The 25793-nt window shown below is 36.2% G+C and overlaps 1 protein-coding gene across 2 annotated transcripts in view; it reads right to left on the reverse strand.

Annotated features, from left to right (window-relative positions):
- Positions 1–1157: 1157 nt before the first annotated feature.
- LOC145664862 (uncharacterized) overlaps positions 1158–25793 on the reverse strand; it is a 34753-nt gene continuing 10117 nt past the window's right edge. The window contains exons 2-6 of one of the 2 annotated variants that reach the window (XM_081731890.1): positions 24366–24436; positions 22935–23088; positions 16082–16357; positions 11951–11965; positions 1158–1459 (exon numbers count right to left, since the gene is read on the reverse strand). In XM_081731890.1, the coding sequence (XP_081588016.1) occupies positions 11954–11965; positions 16082–16357; positions 22935–23088; positions 24366–24436 (513 nt within the window). In that variant the 3' untranslated portion in view covers positions 1158–1459; positions 11951–11953. The remainder of the gene's footprint in view (positions 1460–11950; positions 11966–16081; positions 16358–22934; positions 23089–24365; positions 24437–25793) is intronic. The other variant, XM_081731889.1, reaches the window with a different exon arrangement.

The raw sequence follows: 25793 nt of genomic DNA on the forward strand, positions 1-25793 counted from the left end.
GACCCATGTTTCGATATCTTCTGAAGAAGTAAACCGCTGTCCAATCAAATCGTTGTTCATGCAATCGAACAAGTAGTAGTCCGAAGGAGCAACGTCTGGTGAATACGGCGGGTGGGGTAAAACTTCCCATCCAACATTTTCTAAATAGGTTTTGACCGGTTTTGCGACATGTGGGGCGAGCGTTATCATGTTGAACAATAAGTTTATCATGTCTGTTCTCCCATTCTGGTCGTGTTCTGGCCAGAGCTTGCTTCAAACGCATTAATTGTCGTCGATAACGTTCTCCATTCATAGTTTCACCCGGTTGCAGCAGCTCATAGTACACCACACCTTTCATATCCCACCATATGCACAGCATAACCTTTGCACAGTGAATATCTCGTTTTGGTTGTGATGGACCTGGTTCACCTGGTTTCACCCAGGCCTTTTTTCGTTTAGGGTTCTCGTAATGGATCCACTTCTCATCATCCGTAATAATTCGATGCAGAAACCCCTTTCTGCTGTCGTTGAAGCAGCAATTCGCAAATGGTTTTTCGTCTTTCAACGTCTCTGTCTTTCAATTCATGTGGAACCCAATGTGACATATTTTGAATCATTCCCATGGCTTTCAAGCGTTTGGAGACTGTTGTTTGATCAACGCCTAATGCTGCTGCAAGTTGTTCCTGCGTTTGACACGAATCCTGCTCGAGCAATGCTGTCAATTCTTTGTCTTGAAATTTTTTTGGCTGTCCAGCTCGCTCTTGGTCTGCCAAGCCGAAATCACCACTTCTAAACCGTGCAAACCACTTCTGACACGTTCGCTCAGCTAGAGCATGGTCACCATACACTTCCACCAAAATACGATGACTTTCAGTCGCACTTTTCTGCATGTTAAAGTAATGCAGCAGGACACCCCGCAAAAACACTTTATCAGGCACAAATTGCGCCATGTTCACTTAACTACAAACTGGTGTTGTTGACACTTTAATCCACTGCCCTATACTACGAACGATACGCGATGACAGGGGTTTGCAACACATGTGTGGATACACGGAACTGTGGGACGCTCCGTTCGTTGCGCCATCTCTTGTCCACCCGCACGAATTAATTCCTAGACCAAATATATTACTCTTACCAGAACGTTCATGATTCTATTTAAGAAAATAAAACAAGTGAAATATCCAACGTAATCGTATTTATTTACTAAGCAGCAAATATAGTAACTACATTACTGTATTGTAAATACATTTTTTAGCACTTGTCGGAACTTCCTTTAGTATGAAGAACGATAAATGAAGAAATAAATAAAAACTTACACCATATTAGACCCCTCTTCACAGTATTCAAACTATATTTAGTAGACTAGCAGCATTGTTCATCCTATGGAGTCGTCACTGGGGAAAAGTTTGCCTTTGTTACTATACATCTGCATTTCAAATGTATACTTCCTTTTATGTTTTTGGTAAATGTCGTAATAGACCTGTGAACACAAACAATTCAATTAGAATATTTACTTTACAGAAAAATTATATATAGAGCTTCTATTTAAGTACACATCAATGCTTCACAAATACCCACATGTTTTTATTTTTCTTTCTTTACTTACTTGAAACATTTCGCGCTTCACATCTAAAATCCATTTATTTGATACTTAGCTGAAATACCCGTTCTCAGCACAGGGATAACTTTCTAGAAAATACTTGAACCCCCTTCCCACCTTAGGATATGCATTTCAATGCAAACGTAATGATAAAATATATACGATACTCTACTTTTGGTAAATTTTAAATCTCCTAAGAACGCGTCCTTTAATTCTTTCGCTGTGGAATTAAGCTTTCGGGTGGTTCCTGGAAAAGGGGCAATTAAGCAGCCAAAAAATGAAATCTGGTTGGTCTCAACTTCACCGTCATCTGACACATCTGAATCAGAATCTGGCAAAAATGCAACTAACCGACTGTCGCTGATTGTCTTACTGTTCTTCGGCATTGTTTCCTACTGTACTTGGCTAGCCTCAAACCCACAAACACACCACAACAGAATGACGCAAAGCTTTATTATTCATTCTTCCTTAACTACATAGTTGCAAGAAATCGCCGCCAGTTGACAGCACAATCCAACGCATTACCACTACCAGATGTTTCGTACACAATGAGCGACTGAAATAGATTATCGCAGCGAAGTATAAACAAAAATAGACATTATGGACTAAAGTCAACTTTCGCAGCGAAAGAGTTAAAGTGACATCATAAAAATACAGCTTGACGCAAATACTATTTCTAAAATTCATTTCAAACAGTTCAGCCCTTTTCCCATGATATGATTACAAACAGGCGACGTCGCTTTTAATGTGGCCATAAAAATACAGAAACTATCTCCTTTGTCCCTTTTAAAGCGACAAATTTCTAAAATGGAATTTTTTTTTTCTTTTAATTACATACCGAGTTTCCATCTTCCTAACCTGAAGGACTAGTGATATACTGAATTTTTTCCACCCACTTTCACCTCACCTCCATTTCCCCCTTAGGATACGCATTTTAACCCTTTAATTAACAAGTTGCATATGACTATTCTATGAATGCAATAATGCCAATTAAACTATCGCTGACATGAAATCTTTCAGCTTTACGTCCTACCGCCGTGAAAGCTAAAGGAGAGGCGATAATGAGAAATGAATGAAGAAAGTAAAAGGGAACGGGAGAATCCCGAGAAAATCCACGTACATGGTTGTTGTCTACCACAAAGACCGGTTTGACACGAATTGAGATCGAACTAGGAACCCAACGCACCAGAGGTGAACTCTCTACCACTGAACCACCGCGGATCTTAAACGATCACTCAAGTTAGGATTCGTGCGTTCAATGCAATAGAAAGCGATGTTGTTTGTTAAGTAACAGGGCCAAATTAAAGGCTTTCATAGTTCGCGGTAGATGATAACTATAATATTTTAACACTCACTTCAAGCAATTCAGCCGTTCTCCCGTGATGCGATCCCACACAAAACCACAATCATTTTTATGTATTAGATTGACGTTCAGTAAAGGATTTAGAGGTCGATCATTTCACGTATCTGGGAAGTATTCTGACGAGAGTCGGTTACTGTACCAAGGAGATCAGGTCAAGAATTGCTGTAGCCAAAGATCACTCTTAACTAGCAGGCTTAATATTGGTTTAAGAAAGAAGTTGGTCAAGTGCTATATATGGAGCATTGGACTGTATGGTTCAGAGACTTGGACATTACGGAAGTTAGAGAAGAAATATTTAGAGAGCTTCAAAATGTGGTGGTGGAAGAAGATGGAGAAAATAAAATGAACAGAAAGAATAACAAACGAAGATTTTTAAAATAGATAGGAGAGAAGACGACGCTTTTAGTCAGCATTCTTCGTAGGAACGCCAATTGGATCGGACAAATCTTGCGAAGAAATTGTTTTGTTGATACCGCCAAAGAAGGAAAGATGGAAGGAAAGCAACGAGTAGCAAGAAGAAGAAGAACGCAATTGGTGGATGATTCGAAAAATAGAAGAAAATATTGCAAAATAAGAGAAATGTTAAGATCGAGAAACGTGGAAGACACATTTCCCACCCCAATCCTCCCCCCCCCCCCGAAAAAAAAACTCGTTACTCCCATAACCTGCCAAAAGGCTAAATCTATCTATGTAAAAATGGAAGTAACTATGTGACTTAATAACTTTTGAACTACTCGACCAATCTTGATCAAATTTTCAACATAGATTAGGCTCGGGTCTGGGATGGTTTTTATCGTTTCACTTTGACAGTAGAACTTAGAGGTGGGGGAATGTTTAAAAATAATCGAAAATCACAGATATTAGTGTGGAATCCATTGTTTATGGGGTTGCTGAGATGAACAGTAATATTTCCGATGCCGGTAAAATCCAAAGTCAGCCCCGCAACTTGGAGAAAGGGGAGGGAGGAGATACATAAAAATGATCGAAAAATGATTAATATTAGTGTCGAATCCATAGTTTTCGGAGAAGTCGCTGAGACAACCAGAGACACTTCCGATGCATTTTAAATCCATATTCAGCCCATTATATTCTAAATGAAACGTATTCTCCCCGTGCGAAGAACGGGTATTCTGCTAGTATATAATAAATTATTAATTCTACAATAGTTTTTTTTAGCGGTTTTCGACTAAAAAAAAGTCCAAAACACAACATATACAAATTGATAGATCTCATCTCGTCCAGCTGAACAAAATGATAATGGGTAAGTGTAAAACCTCATCCTTTGTTTTTGAGAAAATCTAGAAAGAAACGAATTTTTCTGTAGGCCTAGGAACTGATGAGATCTACACTACAGTGTTGCATTACAACTTAAAAGCTTTTCCAACAACATTACATGATAAGGATGAGAGATATTCACATCGACAGACTTCATTACGATTGTCACATATTAACTGAAATAAATACAAGGATTCACAATATGTATACTATGTGCCCAGAATCGAAACCCTTAGCTGTTAGAAAAAAAACGTGAAAAGAAGTAGTCGTATAGTCCTATTACAAAAACATTTTTGCTATATTAAAATGCATTTAACAAAAATTGACGGTTTTTAAAAAATAAAAAGATAATGGTACTAGCTAAGTCAGGGGTGCCCACAAGGGGGGGCTATGACGCAAACTGCGTCATTGAAATATTTGGGGGGGGTTAAAATCTATATAAATATGGTTGATGAGGGGGGGTAAAATTAATCGAAAAGAAGATTTTTTCATGGGAGAACACCTACGGATAGACAATTGGGGGGGGGTGCGTCATAGACATAAGGGGGGTGGGCACCACTGGCTAAGTGGGTGAAAAATAGTGGATAAATATGCCTTTCTACATTTTTTTTCTTTTTAAGTCTGAAGTATTATAGAAGCTAAAATGTATAGTGGTTAGAGCGTTGGACTCAGGTCCGCGTGGTCCCGAGTTCGATTCCCGGCCGCTAATTTTCGGAGTCCATCCAGTGTCGTGAGGCGAACTGGGGAGTGACGTGAAAATGAGACGTGACGACCACTAATCTAGAAACCTCTTGATGCGCCTGATAGGGACAGTGTGTCGCAGCGCGCTGACCAGGTTGCTAGCGGATGGCGCTGAAGCATGCTTAGGCTCACAAATTGGACTGTTACACCATTTTTTTCCCCTTAGTACGTCTTCTTTAATTTTTTACCCAAGATTTCGTTAACTGTTGACTAGTGGACGAAAAACCGGGATTCTACCTAATTGCATTCACGTTGTTTCCCAACATTCCTAGTTCACTATCCTGTTTACATTTTTTCTTTAGTACACCATGATATCCTTACTTGAATTTTGTATATGTTCCCTGTAATAATCAGCTCAAATAATGGAAACTAGGAAAAACAAATCTTGAGCATAAAACATTCACTACTTTTTTACATCTATTTTTTGAAGTGTTGTGACATAAGTACAACTATTTCCTGTGAATGAGCTAAAAAAAAATCCCTTAATATGTTAATTAGTAACATTATTTCCTGAGCTGTGTTGGTTCCATGGCATTTTAACGCTGCAACAAATGGACGTAAAAAAATAGTGGCTGTTTTGTGCTCAAGATCATAATTTTTGCTTGTTTCCATTATTTGGGTTGAATATTATTAGAAACTTATACAAAATTAAAGGAAGAACTTCTTGGTACAGTAATGGAAAAATGTAAGCAGGATAGTGAACTAGGAATGCTGAAAAACAACGGGGAAGTAACCAGGTCGAATCTAGTTTCCTCGACGAATTTTTGTTCCTCGTCAAAGATAATAGTCAATAGTTAACGAAATATTAGGTAAAAATTAAAGACGACATGCTAAGGTAAATATTTCATTTTCCTTTATTAATGTACATTAGTATATAAGAACGTAAATAAAAATGAATACGTTAACGTTCTAGACACTAGAATGCGAATCATTGACATTGCTAAGCATCAGAAGCGAATTGCGAGGATATCAGTATAGGCATGGACTTCTGAATCAATCATTTAAATTAAGTTTCCGTGCAGGAGCAATATTTTCTAAATTTGATTCTCTATTATTTTCTTTATCCAACTAGAACATCGGGTTTTGTCGGGCCACTCCTATCTCCTCTCACTTTCTCATTCCACCAATTCTTCCATCATCATTCACTTGCCTTCATCATAGTTTCCCTTAGCCTAAAGGCCATAATCGTGGGACGTTAAACTGAAAAATTTTATTCCCAGCCTCTTCTAAATATACTTGTTATATGACCCTAGATGGCCAGCAAAATACAAAAGTATCTTTCTCTCTTTTTTTTTCTTTCTTCTTTTATTTCTTGCTAAAAACTCTGCCCTGAATATCAATGCTACAATACAAATCAGCTCCTTAGCAACTCTTCTCCACGTCTTTTCCCTTCTTCTATCCCTAAAGACCATAAATATTAAATAATAATAATAATAATAATAATAATAATAATAATAATAATAATAATAATAATAATAATAATAATAATGAGAAAAATCCTGCTGATCCCCATGAATGTACCAGATGCGTAAAAATAACTCTGTATTTTTAATACTCTATAAATATTACAATGTTACTGATTTCATGTTGAAAACAGTCCCATTTCTAAAGTATTCATTAAGATTTCACATTGCCTGCTTCACTTAGTTCAATCGCTGACCACCACTGGAAGCAGCATGTGCAATCCAAACATGGTGGACCCTTCATCTATTTATGAGTGAGCTCATATAACCATGCTGGACTTGACGAATGGCCAGCAACAAGTCCAGATCTCCGTGTGATTTTTTTTTTTTCTTTCTTGTAGGACTTCAAACCTCACACAATGGTGGAACTCGATGCACAGATTCAAGAGTTACTGTCAACAGCTCAATCTCCATTGTATCCCTGGGCGTTTGATAAAGATGTGAACAACATAGATGCCTATTTTAAGATTTATTTATTTATTTTTTATTTATTTATTTATTTATTTATTTACTTTTTTTGTTTTCTTATCCACCGAGGGGCATGTACAGAGTGATCACAAAGTCCCGCTACCTCCTATGTATTACATACATGTTAATGAATTGTTTCTTATTATTGCAAGTGCTGATATACATCTAAATCATGACTGATGAGTCCACTTACACCATGGATAAGTATGCAATATATCGCAGTGCAGAAGATAGAAACGTTTATTTCTAGAGTAAAGAAAATCCACATTTTTATGAAGGACTTGAACACAACGCACCACGTGTTATGATCAGGGCTTGCAATGTCTGCAACCCACTTGGTAGGTCCATATTTTTTTGACGGTGCTGTGAATCACATTGCGTGTCTCATCATGTTACGTGATTAGTTCTGCAAAATCGGTGACTTCTCGGTGGTGTATGGTTCCTGCAGCACATTATGCTATTACCTTTAGAGAATACCTCAATAAAGGTGTTTCCTGATAAATGGATCGAGCATGGTTCTATCTATTCGCTTGCACCTTTGGAGTCCTATCTGTAATCTTGTGACAATGCATGATGGGGGTTCATTAAGCAAAAGGTTGCTGCCACACGTTACAAGACATTTGACGAAATTAAGGATGCTGTTCGACGTACATTTACTACCATCACGCCAGCAATGTTGTGGAGAATTTCATATCGTATACGGAAGAGAATCGTACTCTGTTATGAAAACGATGGAGTACGCACAGACACTCTGGAACAAATAAAAGAATAGTCACACTACCTCAAAGTTGTCCTCTGCCATGATCCAACATTAATACAATGCGACCATTTATAAATATGTGGGCACGCGATAGGGGTTAACGGGAATTTGTGATCACTCTTACATTTTTTTTTCTAATAAATGTTTTTTTTTTTTTTTTTTTCAACCATCCTGTAGACAGAATTACTTGAGAGGTTAAACAGGGTGTCTACTAAAATACCAAAATGAAATTTCGTGACTTTTTCATAACCTTTTCTTTCCCAAACCATAAAATTTATTAACATTTTTAAGAGCAAATTTGGGTGCGGATTGAGCAGAATTTTCATGCGTGCGATAGAAGCGTGCTTTGCTTGCGATTTAGTAGCGTCTAAAGCCGACCATAGACATTTTTGGTGGTGAAGTTTGATTTTATATTTAAAAAAAAAAAAAAAAAAAAAAATGTTTTCCACTCTATACTTATATTTGTACAGATGAAAAGAAAAATCGTGGCCTAAAAGCTAAATTTCTTGACTTTTATGACCGTTTTCTGATTTCATGACTTTCGTGACCGATAGACACCCTGCTAAATCTGGCAAATCTGCAACTAAAGTATTTATTCATTTCATTCCTGGCACGTATTATATAAAACCTCATGAGAAAACTGCAGGCATAATTGTAAAATTTGTTCATCGTAAAACTAAGGATAAATTAATGGAGAAACGAAAAGTCAAAAGGGATTTCAATGCATGTCAAGTTGGTTATGCGAATAATGAAGTTATATATATCAATCACTCTCTTACGTCATTTCGCAAACGTCTGTTTGGTCAGGCAAGAAAATTGCAGAGAGAAAAACAATATGCATTTTTATGGGTTGACCATTCAGGTGTAATTAAATTGAGGAAAACTAGGGATGATAGGAATGTGTTTGTAATTAAATCAGAGGAAGACATTTCGTCACTGATGTAAAAAATGTCTGAAGGTAGTTCGATTTCTATTTACTATCAGAATGTTAGAGGACTGAATACTAAGTGTGATGAATTTAAGGAAGGTCTTTTGGCAACTAGTGATGAATATAATATAATCATTCTGACGGAAACTTGGTTAAAGAAAGGCGTATATGATGCAGAATTATTTAATAATCAGTACAAGGTATACCGAAAAGATAGGATTGGAAAGGGAGGGGGAGGCGTATTGATTGCTATAAGGCGAGAGATAATATCCAGTGAAGTGAAAATAGCAAATAATTTGGAGCTTTTAATCATAAAATTTGTAGTTAAAGGAAAAATTTATTTTCTTGTAACGATATACTTCGTGCCTGATTCTAGATTAGATGATTATTATGATTTCTATAGAATATTTGAGGAATATAAACTTATGAAAAATTTAGCAAATGATAATATTTTTATAGTAGGAGATTTTAATTTACCGAAAATTAGGGGTCCAGATACGAACTTACTGGAGAAAGGTTCGTTATATAAAGCGTTGGCTGACTTTTTAAATCTCTACGATTTAAAGCTAATAAATAATGTTAAAAATAGTGAGGGAAAGACCCTTGATTTAATTTTAACAAATATAAAACTTTCTATTGAAGTAAATAAAGAGGAGGCGCTTGTAAAACCTGATATTTATCATCCGGCTTTACTTGTAGATATAAAACTTAAATCAAAAGTAAGTGGTAGCCTTAGTGAACCAATAATTGCATACAACTTTCGAAAAGCAAATTTTTATGAAATGTATAATAGAATCCAAACAGAAGATTGGAGTAACTTAGAAAAAATAGATGATGTAGAGGAGGCAGTTGATTATTTTTACAATAGAATACGGTCAATATTTGATATAACAATCCCTAAGAGTTCTTTAAATAAGGAAAAGAAATATCCACGTTGGTTCTCGAAAGAAATTATTGAATTAGTAAAATTGAAAGAATATTATAGGAAGCATAAGAAAAACTCAGTATATAACACAATGATGTATAAAAATGTAAGATCAGAACTGAAACAAATGATCAAAGGAGCGTATAAAAAATATGTAAATGAGTCAGAATTAAATATTAGAAATGATATAAGTGCATTCTGGTCATTTATAAAAGACAGGAAAGTGACGAAAGTAGCACCCAATGTTATGACTCTAGATAACAGGGAATATTGTACTAATAAAGATATTGTTAATGGTTTTGCAACTCATTTTAAAGCTGTATATCTGGGGGTTCCATCAACTTATAGAGTGAATGACAGAAACAATTATTCTCAATTATATAGTACACTAAAGTTAGATCCTGTAAATGTGACAGAATATCAAAACGCTATCCGTAATTTAAAACCTAAGAGAACATGTGGAATAGATGGAATACCACCTTATATTATTAAGGGTTGCTCGGAGGTTTTAATGCGTCCTTTATGTTATATATATAATTTGGTGATTAAAAAACAGATGTTTCCAAATACCTGGAAGGTATCTCGTATTAGTCCAATCTTTAAGAGTGGAGAAAAAAATAAAATTGAAAATTACCGACCGATATCAATAATTTGTGCTCCAGCCAAGGTATTAGAATATATACTCTATATACGTATTTTTAATCACGTTAAGTCTTTTATTTATCAGAACCAACATGGATTTTTTACAGGTAGATCAACTGTTACAAATCTGATTAATTTTGTTGAAGATGTACAGGATGCATTGCATAAACAAAATAGAGTGGATACTATATACTTTGACTTCTCAAAGGCATTTGACAAAATTAATCATGATATTTTATTGAATAAATTGTCAAATTTTGGTTTGAGTTTGTTGTTTTTAAAATTAGTGGCATCGTATCTTGAATATAGAAAACAATATGTTTCATACAACGGTCATCAGTCTTCTTTTTATCAAATGAGTTCTGGCATACCGCAAGGCTCTAACTTAGGACCTTTATTTTTTCTAATATATGTAAATGATTTACCGTCTAAAATTAAACATTCGAACTGTATAATGTACGCGGATGATTTAAAATTGTATAAAGAAATAAAAAATAAGAATGATGAATATATGTTACAATCCGATATTGCGGAAGTCTACAATTGGAGTGATGAAAATATGTTGTATCTAAATTTACAAAAATGTCAATTTATGATAATAACTAAAAAGCGGAGCTATATTGATTGTAAATATTACTTAAATGGTGTTGAGTTGGAAAGGAAATATGAGGTTAAAGACTTAGGTGTATATTTTAATAATAGCTTGTCATTTAAAAGTCATATTGATAATATAACGAATGATGCTTATCGAATGTTAGGTTTTATTATAAGAAGTACAAAAAATATCCATGATTTATCAGTTATTGAAATATTATATAATTCAATGGTTCGAAGCAAATTGGAGTATGCATCAATAGTATGGTCACCAAGTTGTAAATCACAAAAAAATGAAATTGAAGCAATACAAAAGAAATTTTTAAGATACTTATATTTCAAAAAATATTCTGTTTCATCCTATCAGAGAAAAATTTCGTATATGTGGTTATTAAAGGAATTTCACTATGTCAAATTAACAAACAGAAGGATTGTAGCCCAGCAAATGTTCCTATATAAAATTATCAATGGATTAATTGATGATAGTACGTTTTTGGAAAGAATATGCTTTAACGCTACCCCATGTAAATTAAGAAATAGGAATCTTTTGGTAAATAAAATACCCAAAACAGTGGGATATAAAAATTCACCATTATTTGCAATGTGTGAAGCATACAACAAATTAGTAAAAATATGTGATTTGGATTTTAGTTGTAAAGTAAAAAATTATTGTAATTTGGTGGAAACTTATGTAAATTTGGAGTATATGTAAACCCCTGTCTGTAAATTGCAGCACATAATAGTATTAGGTAATGGTAATAGGTCTCGAAACATAAATACTTATGTATGTTGGCATTCTTGTACGTGTTTGTATTTTTTTTATTTTTGTGTTTCTTTCTATTTTTTGTATTTTTTTATTCTAGTGTTTGTTTTAAATTGATAACATAAATGTAATATTTTATGTAAGACTCCTGTAATTGGGATTCTCCTGTTGGAGTCAGCGGATTTAAATAAATAAATAAATAAAAAACAATACGGAAACCATCACATGCAAAGCCAAACGAAATCATAGTAATTAAAGAGTGGAATATTATAAAACAAATAAATATAAGCATTAGTATATAATAGTCAAAGCTTCAATGTTTATATATATATATATAAAGCAAAAGATAAGCGTGAAGCGGGATTTAGCGGTCAGTGCCGGATAAGCAGGGGAAAAAAAAGCTTGCTGGGAATGAGCATTTGAAGCAAGAGATCATACACGATACTTACCGACTAAAAATATTCCTAGCAGCAAAAACAAACATTTTTATTTTACATTTTGAAATAATATTCCGTTTAAAATTAAATAAGGAAACAGAAATTGTAATTACTATTGTTAGAATTTCGTAGAACCAGCTTGTAAATAATAATTACCTACAAGCTGACTATCCCGTCATTACTCTTCTAACCTTTTCAGACCTATCTACGCCATTAAAAAATTACTAAATTAGTTTATATACATACTTAATATTATATTGTACAGAAGATTTTTTTTTTAAATTTTATAAGTGTTTTACCCTTGACGCAACTACTATAATTAAGAACATCTATTATTTGAACATCTCATGATTAGTTTTTACATGTATACTAATAGAATTTCACAATTTAAATCAATATTGATGTCCAAAAATACGATAAAATAGTTCGTTTTATAACAAATGAGGCTCCTTTCACAATGTTAAACTATGATACACTTCCAAACTATGGAGATCCAATTATTGAGCGGAGATGTAACATATTCTTGAGATGCTAAGTTCATATATATAGGGCCGGATTTAGGGGGGGTGCAAAGGTGCACGTGCACCCCCGCCCTTTCGTTGTAAATATACACTATCTAAAGTGGAAGCTAGCAGTAAAAATAGCAAAACTTTCCGAAAATTTCTGCTGTCATGTTTCCGTTTGGGCTTAAAACAGAGCGAAGTTTTGCAAAACCGTTAGTTTAAGTCAATTTTCTAACAGTTGAAAGAAACGGATTCACCAAGACCAGACACTTAGCATTTCCGGCTGCAATGAAATTGCGTACACTTTTCTGGTTTTATCAGTTTTATCTGATAAGCCGTTGACAAGCTGTCATAATGTACATGATTGCGCCCCCCCCCCAAAAAAAAAATAAGCAATGTTGTCAGTTGGAAAATATTTTCTATTCTGTTATGTTTGTATATATGTATGAGAAATTTGTGACAAAAAAGCAGCGGAATACCCAAACGAAAGGTCGAATGAAATTATTAGGACTGAGCTATCTAATTTACAAAATTGCAGAGGAATTAACACATAAGGATATGAAGAGAAGCTATGTACTGTTCGTCCGAGAAATATAGTATTACAGAGGCTGTTGAGCAAATGGTTGAAAGAGAAGATGAGTTCAGTCATGATGGAGAAAAGTTTCTATTTGTAAATGAAGCTAAGATTATCGCCCTAACTTGTGTGATTAACATGAAGTACGTACAATTGGGCTGAAGCATTTCATAAACATTGCAATGAACACTTCTATTCACCAGACCTAGATATTTATCAAGTGATTTCAATTTTGTTGTAGATACGATCAGAAACAAAATTGAAATTAAGATCAATTGGGACAGGAGATACCAATACTAGAGTGTGTACTAAAATTCCAAAATGAAATTTCGTGACTTTTTCGTGACCTTTTCTTTAACAAATCATAAAATTTCCTAACATTTTCAAGAGCGAATTTGGGTGCGAATTAGGCCGAAATTTCATCCATGCGATAGAAACGTACTTTGCTTGTGATTTGGTAGCGTCTAAAACCGGCCATAGACATTTTTGAAGGTGAATTTTGACGTTTTATAGAACAAAATTTTCCAATCTTTACTTACATTTGTACAGTTAAAAAAAATCGTGACCCAAAAGCTAAATTTCGTGACTTTCATGGCCGTTTTCTGATTTCGTGACTTTCGTGACCAATAGACACCCTGAATACACAAAGAAAGGAAGATTTGAAGATACGTAGCTTCATATTGAAGCAGTACGAGATGCTTAAAGGTGGTACATATTCAGAATAAGAGGCAAAGAGAATTAAATTTCTAAAAATTGTAGGCTTAAAAATTGCAACCAAGAAAATTTTAACATATGGATTTCTGGTGGACATCATGTCCGTGAGTTTTTACTCCCGTTTCCTCCCACCTTCGCATAACTAACTAATTCTATGGCCTATGGAACCCGGAAATTCAATACCGCGTTCACAAAAGCTCTCCCATTGACCTCTATCCTCACCCAACTGGATCCAGTTTCTACTTTGTATTCCTATTTCTGCGAGATCCATTTTAATGTTGTACTCTCATCTGCGCCTACGTCTTCCTAATGGCCTAGGTTTTCCAGTTAAAACTTTGAAAGAGTTCCTACTTTCTTCCATTCTCGCTACATGACATGCCCACTTGAATCTCCTAGACTTGATGACCCTAACAATTCTTGGTGAGCGGTATAAATTGCGCAATTCCTCGTTACGAAATTTTCGCCATTCCCCATTCCTGTCCGAATATTTGTCTCAGGATCTTGTTCTCAAATACTTTCAGTTTACGTTCTTTCCTCAGAATAAGCGACCATGTTTTGCAACTATACAGAACAACAGACAAGATTATCGTTTTATAATTTTAAGGTTTAGATTCCTCGGCAGAATTCGCAACGACAAAAGTTTTTGAACTGAATAATAACACGAATTCCCTGCTTTTAGTCTACATTTAATTTCTTTTTGAATATGATTTTGGTCTGTCAATATTGATTCTAGATATCTGAAAGTATATACTTTGTCGGAAGTATTATTTGATATTTTAATACATCCATAATTTGCAGTATTATGATCCCAACGAACTTCTATGTATTTAGTTTTCTCTGCATTTACTTTTGAACCCATATCGCTGCAACCGTTTAATAAGACTTCTGCATTTCTTTTTATTATTCTCCTATCATCAGCATACGCCATAACCTGGTGAACAGTTCTAGGCCCTGGTTGTTTTTATTTTCCTTGTAGCGTACTTCCCACACTTTCATTCCACCAATTATTTCAGAACCGTTTCCTTCCATTAACTATCTGTTCTCTATACCCTACAGGGCATAATGGTCGGACATTAAACTAGAAATTTTATACAAGAAAGAAAATGCAATTTTATTATCGTATCTTTCAGTACTGTAGAGAGGGAATACTTCATCCTTTCCAAACTTAGCTGTATTAAAGGCCTCTGAGTGACCAACATTTCAAGTACGTATATACAAAACATATCCGGAACTTGTTTCATCACCCTACCGGTGTGACTGAATGGTTAGCGTACATGGTCTCATGTTTTAGTTCCCACGTCTATATACGGGGTGGCCCATACTGTGTATATGATGTTTCGAAGGCTGGGGTAAAGAAACTAGCAACGTAACTTGAAATACACACATTATTCTCATACCTTTCCTAACAAGAATTTTAACCTCTGTTCTCCATGGCATGGTCTACTAATATACCATTCAAATCGATACATCCCTGAAGACGTTGTCACAAGCAGCTTGACAGACTCGTACTGGTATCATGTGCAACTCTTCTGTAATAACTTCCTGAGGTTCGGTCAAATTACATAAATTGGTAGACTTTGACCTTTAAAACACCCCGTAAGAAAAAGTCTAATTGGGAGATCGTGCGGCCACTCTACAGACCCACGTCGACCGATCAAGCGGTTCGGGAAAATGTTCCGTTCAGCCACTCTCGCACTGGTATGGCATAGTGTGGCAGTTCCAAGTCCAGTGACCGTTATCCCCACTCTCACACTACACACAGTGTTGCCATATCGAAACTTTTGGTCCAGAATTACAAATACTACAGTCAGTCAACCATTATATGCATAATTATGGGTAACTCTGTATAATGTAAAGATGCAATTACATTTTTCCCGACCAAGGAGTTCCTCACCTACTATGCATGTATCTATAGCATGTGTGTAGGCAAAGAAGTGTTAATATATTTTGTAAAATATCTCCGATGAAATAGCTGAGTGAGGCAAAAAGAGAAATCCAACAGACCTACAATTATCAAATATTCTAAGAAGTAAAAATTTCCTTCCTTTTCCAGAATCTTTACGAGTAATTCTCTAACTTTCCAAGTTGATGGGAACTGTGTGTTCAATTCGTGACGAAAAAATACAATTTTTTTCGGGTTAACTGAGCACCTTAAGGAAGCTACTTTTAAATTAAGAGAAAGTAAACCTCGCTTTCGAAAGACAAATATTGGCGTACGAGTAATGTAAAACAATGCATCACCAGTTAAGCATGTGCCACCTGTCCGGTCAAAGCCCTTTATGACCTGTAGCACCCGAAGTATTAACTTAGCATCTACCACAAAGATCAAAATAAACAAAGATGAGTACATACCTTTTTATCTTCAGTCGAAAGAGAGTTCCATTTGGTGGCCAATAATTTTGTAAGTTCTTGTTTGCTAGGTTCTTCCTGATGTTCCACATTATACTGCTCCGTTACCAAAGGACGCTGCTCTTGGCAAAACTGGAAAAACGGATTGGCTGGCTTCTTGGGCGCATTCGGATCACGTTCTTTGTCAGTTTTATTCTTCCGTTTGGACGACGACGACGAACCATGGGATGACCCGCTCCGTTTGGCAGCCTTTTCCGTAGAACTACTTGGTGTTGAGTGCTACAAAATATGTTTCATATGAGAATATAATTAAATATTACGAATTCTAATACAGTATTATTATGAGTGCTTTCTGAAAACTAGTTTCATAATAGGAAAAATTTATTTCCGATCCCGATCTCTTAACAGGTTTTGTCAAGTGGGTATTTTGGATTCAAGTCAGAGATGGTTATATTTCCATAAACAATCAAGTTTTAGGGCACTGCATCACAAATCTTCAATTACTGTAACATAACTCTTTGTTCCTCAACTACATATTGAAAATGCAAGTGTAAGTTCCTATGACAACTACCGGTATTTAAATAACATACAAAGAGTGAAAAAGTGATTGACTGCACCGGGACCTGAACCCACGGTCGGTATAATATGCCAATGTGTTAACCACTACGCCACCCAGTCCCCACACTCTCCCACAGACGCTCTCCCACTTCTGGGAGGCAGACTGGGCAACGTAGTGGTTAACGCCTCGCACGGCATAACAGGGTGTCTCCTAAAATTCCAAAATAAAATTTCCGTAACCTTTCCTTTACCAAATCATAACATTTCGACACATAATTAAGAGTGAATTTCAGTGCGAATTAGGCCAAATGTTCATCTATACAATAGAATCGTGCTTTGCTTGCGATTTGCTAGCGTCTAAAGCCGACCACAGACATTTTGGGTGGTCAATTTTGACGTTTTATAGAATAAAATTTTCCAATTTGTACTTACATTTGCACAGATAGAAAAAAAAATCGTGAACTAAAAGCTAAATTTCGTGACTTTTTCTTGACTTTCATGACCGTTTTGTAATTTCGTGACTTTCGTGACCGATAGACACCCAGCATAACTGAGATCCCGGGTTCGAGTCTTGGTTGTCAATCACTTTGTATGTTATTGAATTCGCACTTACAGAGGATTGGGCGTGTAAAAATGAGTTTAAATCGGTTGTTTACTCCTTTCATTAATATAGAAATCACAACCATCAAAAGATGTTCCCAATATATGGACAATGGATTGTCGAAGCTCAGCAGCTAGACTGTCGTACAAGGCAAGTGGTCTGAGTGGACAGCACCGACTACAGGAGGGAGAGTGTTTGGCTGCTCTAGGAGGCGGATTGGATGACGTAGTGGTTAACGCATCGGCACGGTATGCCGGAGATCCCGGGTCCGAGTCCCGGTCCGGTTAATCACATTTTCACTCTTTATATCTTATTGAATCCGCACCTAGAAAGGATTTGGTGTGCAAAAGTAAGTTAAAATCGGCTGTTTCCCCTTTTCATTAATACCAATATTTAAAGTTCAGGCTAGATATCGATGTCTGAGTTAAATCGTCTGTCGCTTTTGTGAAAAAAAAAAAAGGAAGAAAAACTTTCGCGTGCTTCAGTGTCGTTTACAACGGTGTAACGACTTGCAACTACAATTTTGTGGGTTCAATTAAAGTAATTGAAAAAAAAATGGAGATATATGGGTCTGAATGTATGGAGCACAGCAGCTACCCATATAGCGTAAGTTCTTTGAAGAGGAGTCGGTAACCCTATTGCTTCACTTCATTTTGGTTGATTTGTAGCTGGATTCAGAAAATACTTTAGAATGACCGAACATGGGCACGTAAGTTCAATGTTTTATACAATACTGGGGCCGCGGTAGCCCAGTGGTAGAACATTCATGTCTGGTGCCTGGGGTCCTTAGTTCGACCCCAGCTCGCGTCAAGTAAACTTTATGGTGGATAAACACATATGTGTGGATTTTCTCAGGATTCTCTCGTTTCCTTCCAGTTTCTAAATTCTACCATTTCACTCGTTTTCCATCATCACCGTCTCCTTTAGCCTAACCGCCATAACCGTATATCGTAAAACTTCATTTAATTTTTATACAATATTATTGTGATTGGAATATATCATATTATAAAAGTTTAATGGATGTGCGCAAATTGATATTGTGTATTTACTAGCTGTAGTTTTATATTTTACAGGTATATTGATTGTTTATGTTGGGTTTTATATTTAAATGGAAGTTTTGATTCTGTACTAACTCTAGGACGATATTTAAATGATTGAAAAACTAAATGAAATAATTCAGTTTTATGTCCCATGATTATGCTCGTTAGGCTAAAGGGAAAGGACACTTAATGAAAGTGAATGTGGCAATAATATTGGAATGAGAATGTAGGAAGATGAGGACCCGAGAAAACGCACGGACACGATGTTATCCAACACAAACTTACGTGGTCTGGTATCGAACCAGGGACCTCTAGCACCAGATAGTTTACAGAATCAGTATGAAGGTTGGGGAGGCGCGGTGGCTCAGTGGTAGAGCGTTCACCTCCAGTGCTTGGGGTCCCTGGTTCGATCCCAGTTCGCGCCGTGTGGACTTTGTGGTGGACAAACACCATGCTCGTGGGTTTTCTCGGGGTTCTTCCGTTTCCTCCCATTTTCTTCATTCCACCATTTCATTCATTTCTCATTATCACTGTCTCCTTTAGCCTAACCGGCATAACCGTGGGACAGTGGACCTAATATATAAGTATAGTAGTCCATTTTCTTAATATGGAGGTTACGGCAAAATTATGGTGAGAAGTATCTATATATGGAGAGGTTGTAAGTACTGGTGAGGAGGTCACCTTAAGCATATCTTTGAGGATATAATGATACGTGAATAGAACAGCTGTTTGCACACAGATTCAACAGATTTATTACGAGGAGGTCATATGAAAATGAAAGGAGCGAAATCAAAGATTATTGGTCATTATGCTAATGGCTAAGCAATATGGTAGAAGATTCGAACCCAATCTCTTTCCTTTAAATTCTGGAACGATTGGTAACAAATACAGTGAGTGTATGGTATTATTCATATCAGATTGGTCTTTCGTAAAGCCAGTGCACACAGATGTTTAAGAATTAAAGAGAAATGTCACCCTTGGGCCACTTGGTATATTACGCCCACGAAGCTCATGATTTTCAAGCAGATGTACCGACGGACCTGCCTTCCTCAGACTTTCATCTCTTTGGCCCATTGAATCGGTTCGCTTCATGGACGGTACGCGATTCGATTGGGTTGAAAAAGTTCAATCCATCGTTCAACAGCTGATTGATTATACGCTCAGAAAACAAACTTTTATCAACAAGGAATACTAAAAGAGTAGCACCAGATTTAAGCATTTAGATTTCAGCACACGGTAAAATATCAGATAGACTATGTTATGATTCAGGGCAGGTACCGGAATAGCTTAAAGAACGAAAAGACAATTCCCGGGACTGATATTTTCTCTGATCATAATCTTGTGCTGGCCGAAGTAGATATTAAACTGAAAAATATACACAGAAGAAAAGCAGGCAACAAAGTGTTGAATACTGAAAAGTTGAAAAACGAGGAAATAAGAAATCTTTTCGTTGAAAAATTCGAAGAAAATTATTCAAACGAGGAAAGAATAGGCGCGGGTAGTAACCCACGGTGGGAACACATTAAACTTTGCTTACAGCAAGCTGCAGAAGAAGCAGTAGTTATCGCGAACACAAAACGATTAAGGAACCATGGGTTACAGAGCAGATGTTGCAGAAAATGAGGGAAAAGAAGACGTGGAAACAGGTTGATATAGAAAAGAGCAGAAAGATGTACAGAAAGTTAAATAATGAATTACTTGAGAAAATGTACAAGGAGATGAAATCTATGGAATTTCGGTAGAAACAAGGGGGTATTACGATGGCAGTAGAAAATAAGAATGGGAAGATAGTCATCGAGAGAAATGCGGTCATAGGAAGATGGAAAGAATACGTTGAAGACTTATATGAGAGTAGGGATAGACCGTGTAGCCTAAATGTTGAAGTAGAAAATGAAGTAGGCGAGGATGATAAAGGATTTGGTATTCTTCGGGATGAGTTTGAAAAGGCTATATCCGAGATTAGGAATGGAAAGGCAACCGGGATAAATAATATACCAATCGAATTCATTAAAAATATGGGAGACAAAGAAAAGGCAGAACTGTTCTGACTATGCAATGAAATACATGAAACAGGAGAATGGCCAAAAGATTTCCTGAAGACGATCGTGATACCGATGGCTAAGAAATCGAAAAGAAATCGAACCCAAAGAAATGTGAGGATTATAGAACTATTAGTTTTATATCTCATATAGCTAATATTTTGCTCCGAATACTGAACAGAAGGTTACATGGAAGAACATTGAAGAAGTTGAGAAGGAGCTGTTCGGGTTCAGAAGAGGTAAGGGCATAAGAAATGGATTATTAAGGGCGATCGGTGAAAGATTTATAGAAAAAGGGAGGTGTATGTTGCATTTATTGATCTAGAAAAGGCTTTTGACCGCGTGAATTGGGAATTGTTGTTGGGAGTTCTAAAGAAGATAGGGTTGGAATGGAAAGATCGAAGACTCATAAGAAACTTATACATGAACCAACAAATAAGTATTAGGATAGGGAAAGAACTGACGGAAGAGAGTGCAATTGGAAGGGGAGTTCGACAAGGATGTTGCCTCTCGCCAACACTATTTAATGTCTATCTAGAAGAGATAGTGAAAAAGAGTTTACATGATGATGATGGCATTTCGGTAGGAGGTAGAATGATTAGATGCATAAGATTTGCAGACGATATGGCGCTTGTTGCAGAATCTGAAAAGGAAATCAATAAAATGTTAGAAAACCTGATGATGGGCTTTGAAGAATATGGGATGAAAATAAATGTTAGAAAGACAAAAGCCATGGTGATTGGAACGAAGAGGTCTGTATCAAATATAAAAGTGGGAGGGAAGAAAATAGAACAAGTGAATAGTTTTCGATATCTGGGCAGTATTCTTAGTAATGACATGAAGTGCGAACGTGAAATAAAAGCAAGGTTACGAATGGCGAAAGAAGCCTTTAGGAGGAAGAAAAGTCTGTTTTGTAGGACCTTGAATAAAGAGTTGAGAAAAAGACTCATAAAATGCTTCGTGTGGAGTGTTGTACTGTATGGGGCGGAAACGTGGACATTACGTAAAAGTGATGAAAAACGACTGGAAGCCTTCGAAATGTGGGTGTGGAGAAGAATGGAAAGAATTAGTTGGGCCGAGCGGAAAACGAATGAGAGGGCGTTAGAAATGGTCGGGGAGAAAAGAACATTTTTTTTATATTGTTAAGAAGAGGAACTGGTTGGGACATTGCCTAAGAAGAAATTGTATCATGGGGGACGTAATAGAGAGTATGGTGGCAGGAAAGAGGGAGGGAGCGAAGGAGATTACAATTAATGAATGATATAAAAACAGAAATATCATACGTGAAGACGAAGAGGTTTACGGAGAACCGTAGAGCATGGAAGCTTATCAGCTGCTGCAAGTGACTTGCCAGTAAGGGCAGGATACCTATGATGATGATGACACGGTTAAAATAGGTTGCTTCTGCATTCACGATTATTTTACCACAGAACAGGAGGCCACACACAGTGTAAGGCTGAAGTTCATCAACGTTTCAAGTGCCTTATTAGAGTAATTGCAGTTAACGACGTATAGTACTATTTTCTTTTAAGGACGAAAATTTTATATTGTGTAAGTCCATGAACCAATGTAAAAATTTGTTAATAGCAACGTACCAATGACGATGACAAGAAGTCATCGAAACGTGTACAGTTAAATTAACAAAACGGGTGCTTATACGGGGTCAATACGGTTAGTACTTCATTAGTATCATGCTGTTTGAACGTCTCAGTTCTTAGGTTGAAAACAAGTAGAACATGTACGACGCGCGTTCGGAAAGTAACCTCCGATTGGTCCCTGCGCGTGAAACAGTGGGGGAAGCGCTACCATCTATGCACAGACGTGCGCGGTAGATCAGTCTGCATCTAGCCGTGGTAGAGTGACGGTTGTTTGATCACTAGTTCCACTTTTGTAACGTCTCAAAACGTGTGATGCAATAGAAAACCCCGCCAAGTGCGAGTTGTTAATACGTTTTCTTACGGGAAAACAAAATATTCGGCTGCAGCAATTCATCGGGGACTTTGGGCCGTGTATGGTTCAAGTGTGATGAGTGAAGGAGTTATTCGTAAATGGCTTCGTTCATTTAAAAGTGGACGAACAAGCATTCATGACGAAGAGAAGAGTGGAAGGCCATGAGTGGTTACTAATAAACTCGTTCAGAAAATTGATGGCAAAGTTCGCGAAAATCGATGTTTCACAAACTCGGAGCTTTTCGATGAATTTCCACAAATTTCCAGCATTTCTTCATGCATATGAAGAAGTGGCTTGGATCTCAGCGCTTTGGTGATGAAGAGGAGCTGAAAGATGCGGTCACAGGCTGGCTCAAGGCACAGGCGGGAGATTTTTATGCTGATGGAATTTCTAAACTAGTGCAGAGTGTTTGAATGTTTATGAAAACTATGTTGAAAAATAGAGCAAAGTAGTTGTTTTCAGATGTATATAATAAAGTTTTCTTATTTACTTTGGTATTTCCTTTTCTAACCAATAAAAGATTGCTTTCCGAACGGCCCTTATAGTTTCATTTGTGAATATGTTTTGGTTTGACTATCTATAAGCTTTTGGCAGAAAAAAAAATAGTATGCACTGTTTCTCGATTTAACCTTCTGTCTATTATGATTTTTATAATGAGCTTTACCTACCTTGTGAAAGGAACCTGATGACTTCGGTGTTTCTGGCTCCTTTTTCGGGATGAGTGATCCAGAAGCAGCTAAAGAATATTCGTCTGACAAAGGTAAAGGCAACGGCGCATTTCGCCAGTTGTCTCCATGCTGGTCCAATCGATCCATCAGGAACCTTGAAAAATAATATATTTACTGCCACAAACAGCACTTACAACCATTAAAAAGAAAAAGGAAAAAAATACAAACATAAGCCGCATGCACGAAAATACATACATCATGCAAAAGTTTAAAACACATCTAATAAGGATATAATAAGTGAGAACTGCTAAACTTATTTCTATTTTCTCTCTTATTCGTTACAACTACGCCAAATACTTGAAATTTATTTTTATCTTTAGGGGGCAGACTACTGAAAATGATACAAAAGCTAACCATTTTTCTTTTGCCCGTTTTTCGTAAGTGAAAACACATAATAAAACGTAACTTACTCCAATAATACATAATATTATTCTATACTCGAAAATGCAAATCGGAAGAAAAAATGAAATCTTTAAGTTTTACGTCCCACGGCTATGCCGGTTAGGCTAAAGGAGACGGTGATGGTGAGAGATAAGCGAAATGGTGGAATGAAGAAAGTGGGAGGAAACGGGAGAAAACCCACGAGCACGGTGTTTGTCCACCCCAAAGTCCATACGGCGCGAGCGGGGATCGAACCAGGGACCCCAAGCACCGGAAGTGAACGCTCTACCACTGAGCCACCGCACCCCCCGAAAGACTTTCCAGTGTTACCATCCATAGAAATTACAGTGTGACCAGAATATGAAGTACCCAAAAATCTAGGTTAGGCAGCGACTAGAAAAAGGAACTCAACGGTAATTGATGACTTATCATGTTGTCTTTGTTTCTTGTTAACTACTTTTAAATAATATCTGTATTTACTTAGTACTGTTTATTACAAAATTATTTATTTTAAACGATTTATTACAAAATAAATACAAATATTATTTAAAAAGCAGTTAACAAGGAACCACGACAACATAATAAGTCATCAATTACCGTTGAGTTCATTTTTCTAGACATTCCCTTAACCTACATTTTTGGCTAATTCATATTCTGGCCACACTGTAATTTCTATGGATGGCAACATTGAAAATTCTTCCGATTCGTATTTCGGGTGTAGAATAACATTAACTATTATTGTGGTAAGTTACATTTCATTATCTCTTTTCACTAACGAAAGACGGGCAAAAGAAAAATGGTTAGCTTTTGTATGAGTTTTAGTAGTCTGACCCCTAATTCTTATTAGTTAGAATTACACAAAATTATTACCTTCCTGTGCAAAATGTATAAATTTAAATTAAATCGAAAGATCATTTCAGTCGAACTTTTTTTTAAACAATAGTGCTGAAAGTGAGGAAGCAAATTATTAATATTATTGTGAAAACTTACTTTCGTTCTTTCCTTGCTCTTCGTAACAGCTTTCTCACTTGTTGGATACGATGCACCAGTCTTTCATTGTCCTATATAAAAATAATAAATAAATAAATAAATAAAAATCAATTTACTTAACAATACCAGTACTCTGAAATTGTATACTTACCTGTAAAAGATGCATTCTAGCACTCACAGCATACTAAAATAACATTATTTCGAAACCTATCTTTAAAATGAATAAAATAGAAGTATTTAGATGTAAATACGGTAACACTGTGTGTGTGTGTATACGAGGATCATTTAGATTGAAATGACAACACTGGTGTGATTCGATTGTCGTTTAACAGGGAAATAAATTCCGAAGTGTAGCGATCGTCTCGACGTGTTCGTATTTCTGTATTACGGTGTGTGTATGCATAGGCGCAAATCTGTCTTCAACATTGGGGGGGACGGGTAAGACGTTCCCATATATATATATATATATATATATATATATATATATATATATATATATAAGCGATAGTCAAAATATTTATGAAGTTGAAAAACAATGCTGTGAAGGATCAGGGGAGCAGAATTGTCTTCAGTGACGTATTTAGGAGGCTATCGGGCTCATTCTCCCCTCGAAATAATTTGTTAGTTTTACGCATTCCACGTACAACAATAATTCTTCTTACCATTTCTAAGAATGTCATTGACTTTCCATTTTCTTGTGCTTTCTGTTCAGAAATAATACTGTATTTGTCAAATTTCATTCCATGTAAGAACTGCGTCCTTAATTGTTCTTTCTGTCATCCTTTCTATTTTTCTGTTTCTTTTTCTTGACGTTACTACTCTCATTTCGCCTCTCATACTTTGAAATGAAATGAAATTTTGAGTTTTACGTCCCACGGTTATGCCGGTTAGGCTAAAGGAGACGGTGATAATGAGTAATGAATGAAATGGTGGAATGAAGAAAGTGGGAGGAAACGGGAGAACCCCGAGAAAACCCACGCACACGGTGCCTCTCATACTTTATCGACCGTTGTCAGTTGTGATTCAAGTTGGTCGTCATCAGTAACACCAAAACTAAGAGGAGTTGATAAGCGAAACTAGTGTTTCACACCAACATGCGCGGATATCAACATGACAGGACTTTAGTTATTATAACAAAGGAACAATTATATCGTTTAGTTATTTTTAAAAGAAGGAAATGTTTGAATTAAAGAAAATCAAAACGGGGGAATAATTAGCCCGGGAAATTAGGACGGCCAAGAGGATGCTTTCTTTTTCTTGTATGAATAGAATAAAGGGTTAGATTCACTTCTAAATTTTTGTATCATATCATATAGGATTTATCGATCTGTAATTCTTGCCATTATAACTTCAATTTATGCATAAATTAAAATATATTTAATTCTCAAACTCAGGTGGGCAATTGCCCACTTCCTTCTTTGTGTTGGG

Source organism: Thermobia domestica, chromosome 11, assembly GCF_964235325.1.
Source record: "Thermobia domestica chromosome 11, izTheDome1.hap1.1, whole genome shotgun sequence".
NCBI classification, from domain to species: Eukaryota; Metazoa; Arthropoda; class Insecta; order Zygentoma; family Lepismatidae; genus Thermobia; species Thermobia domestica.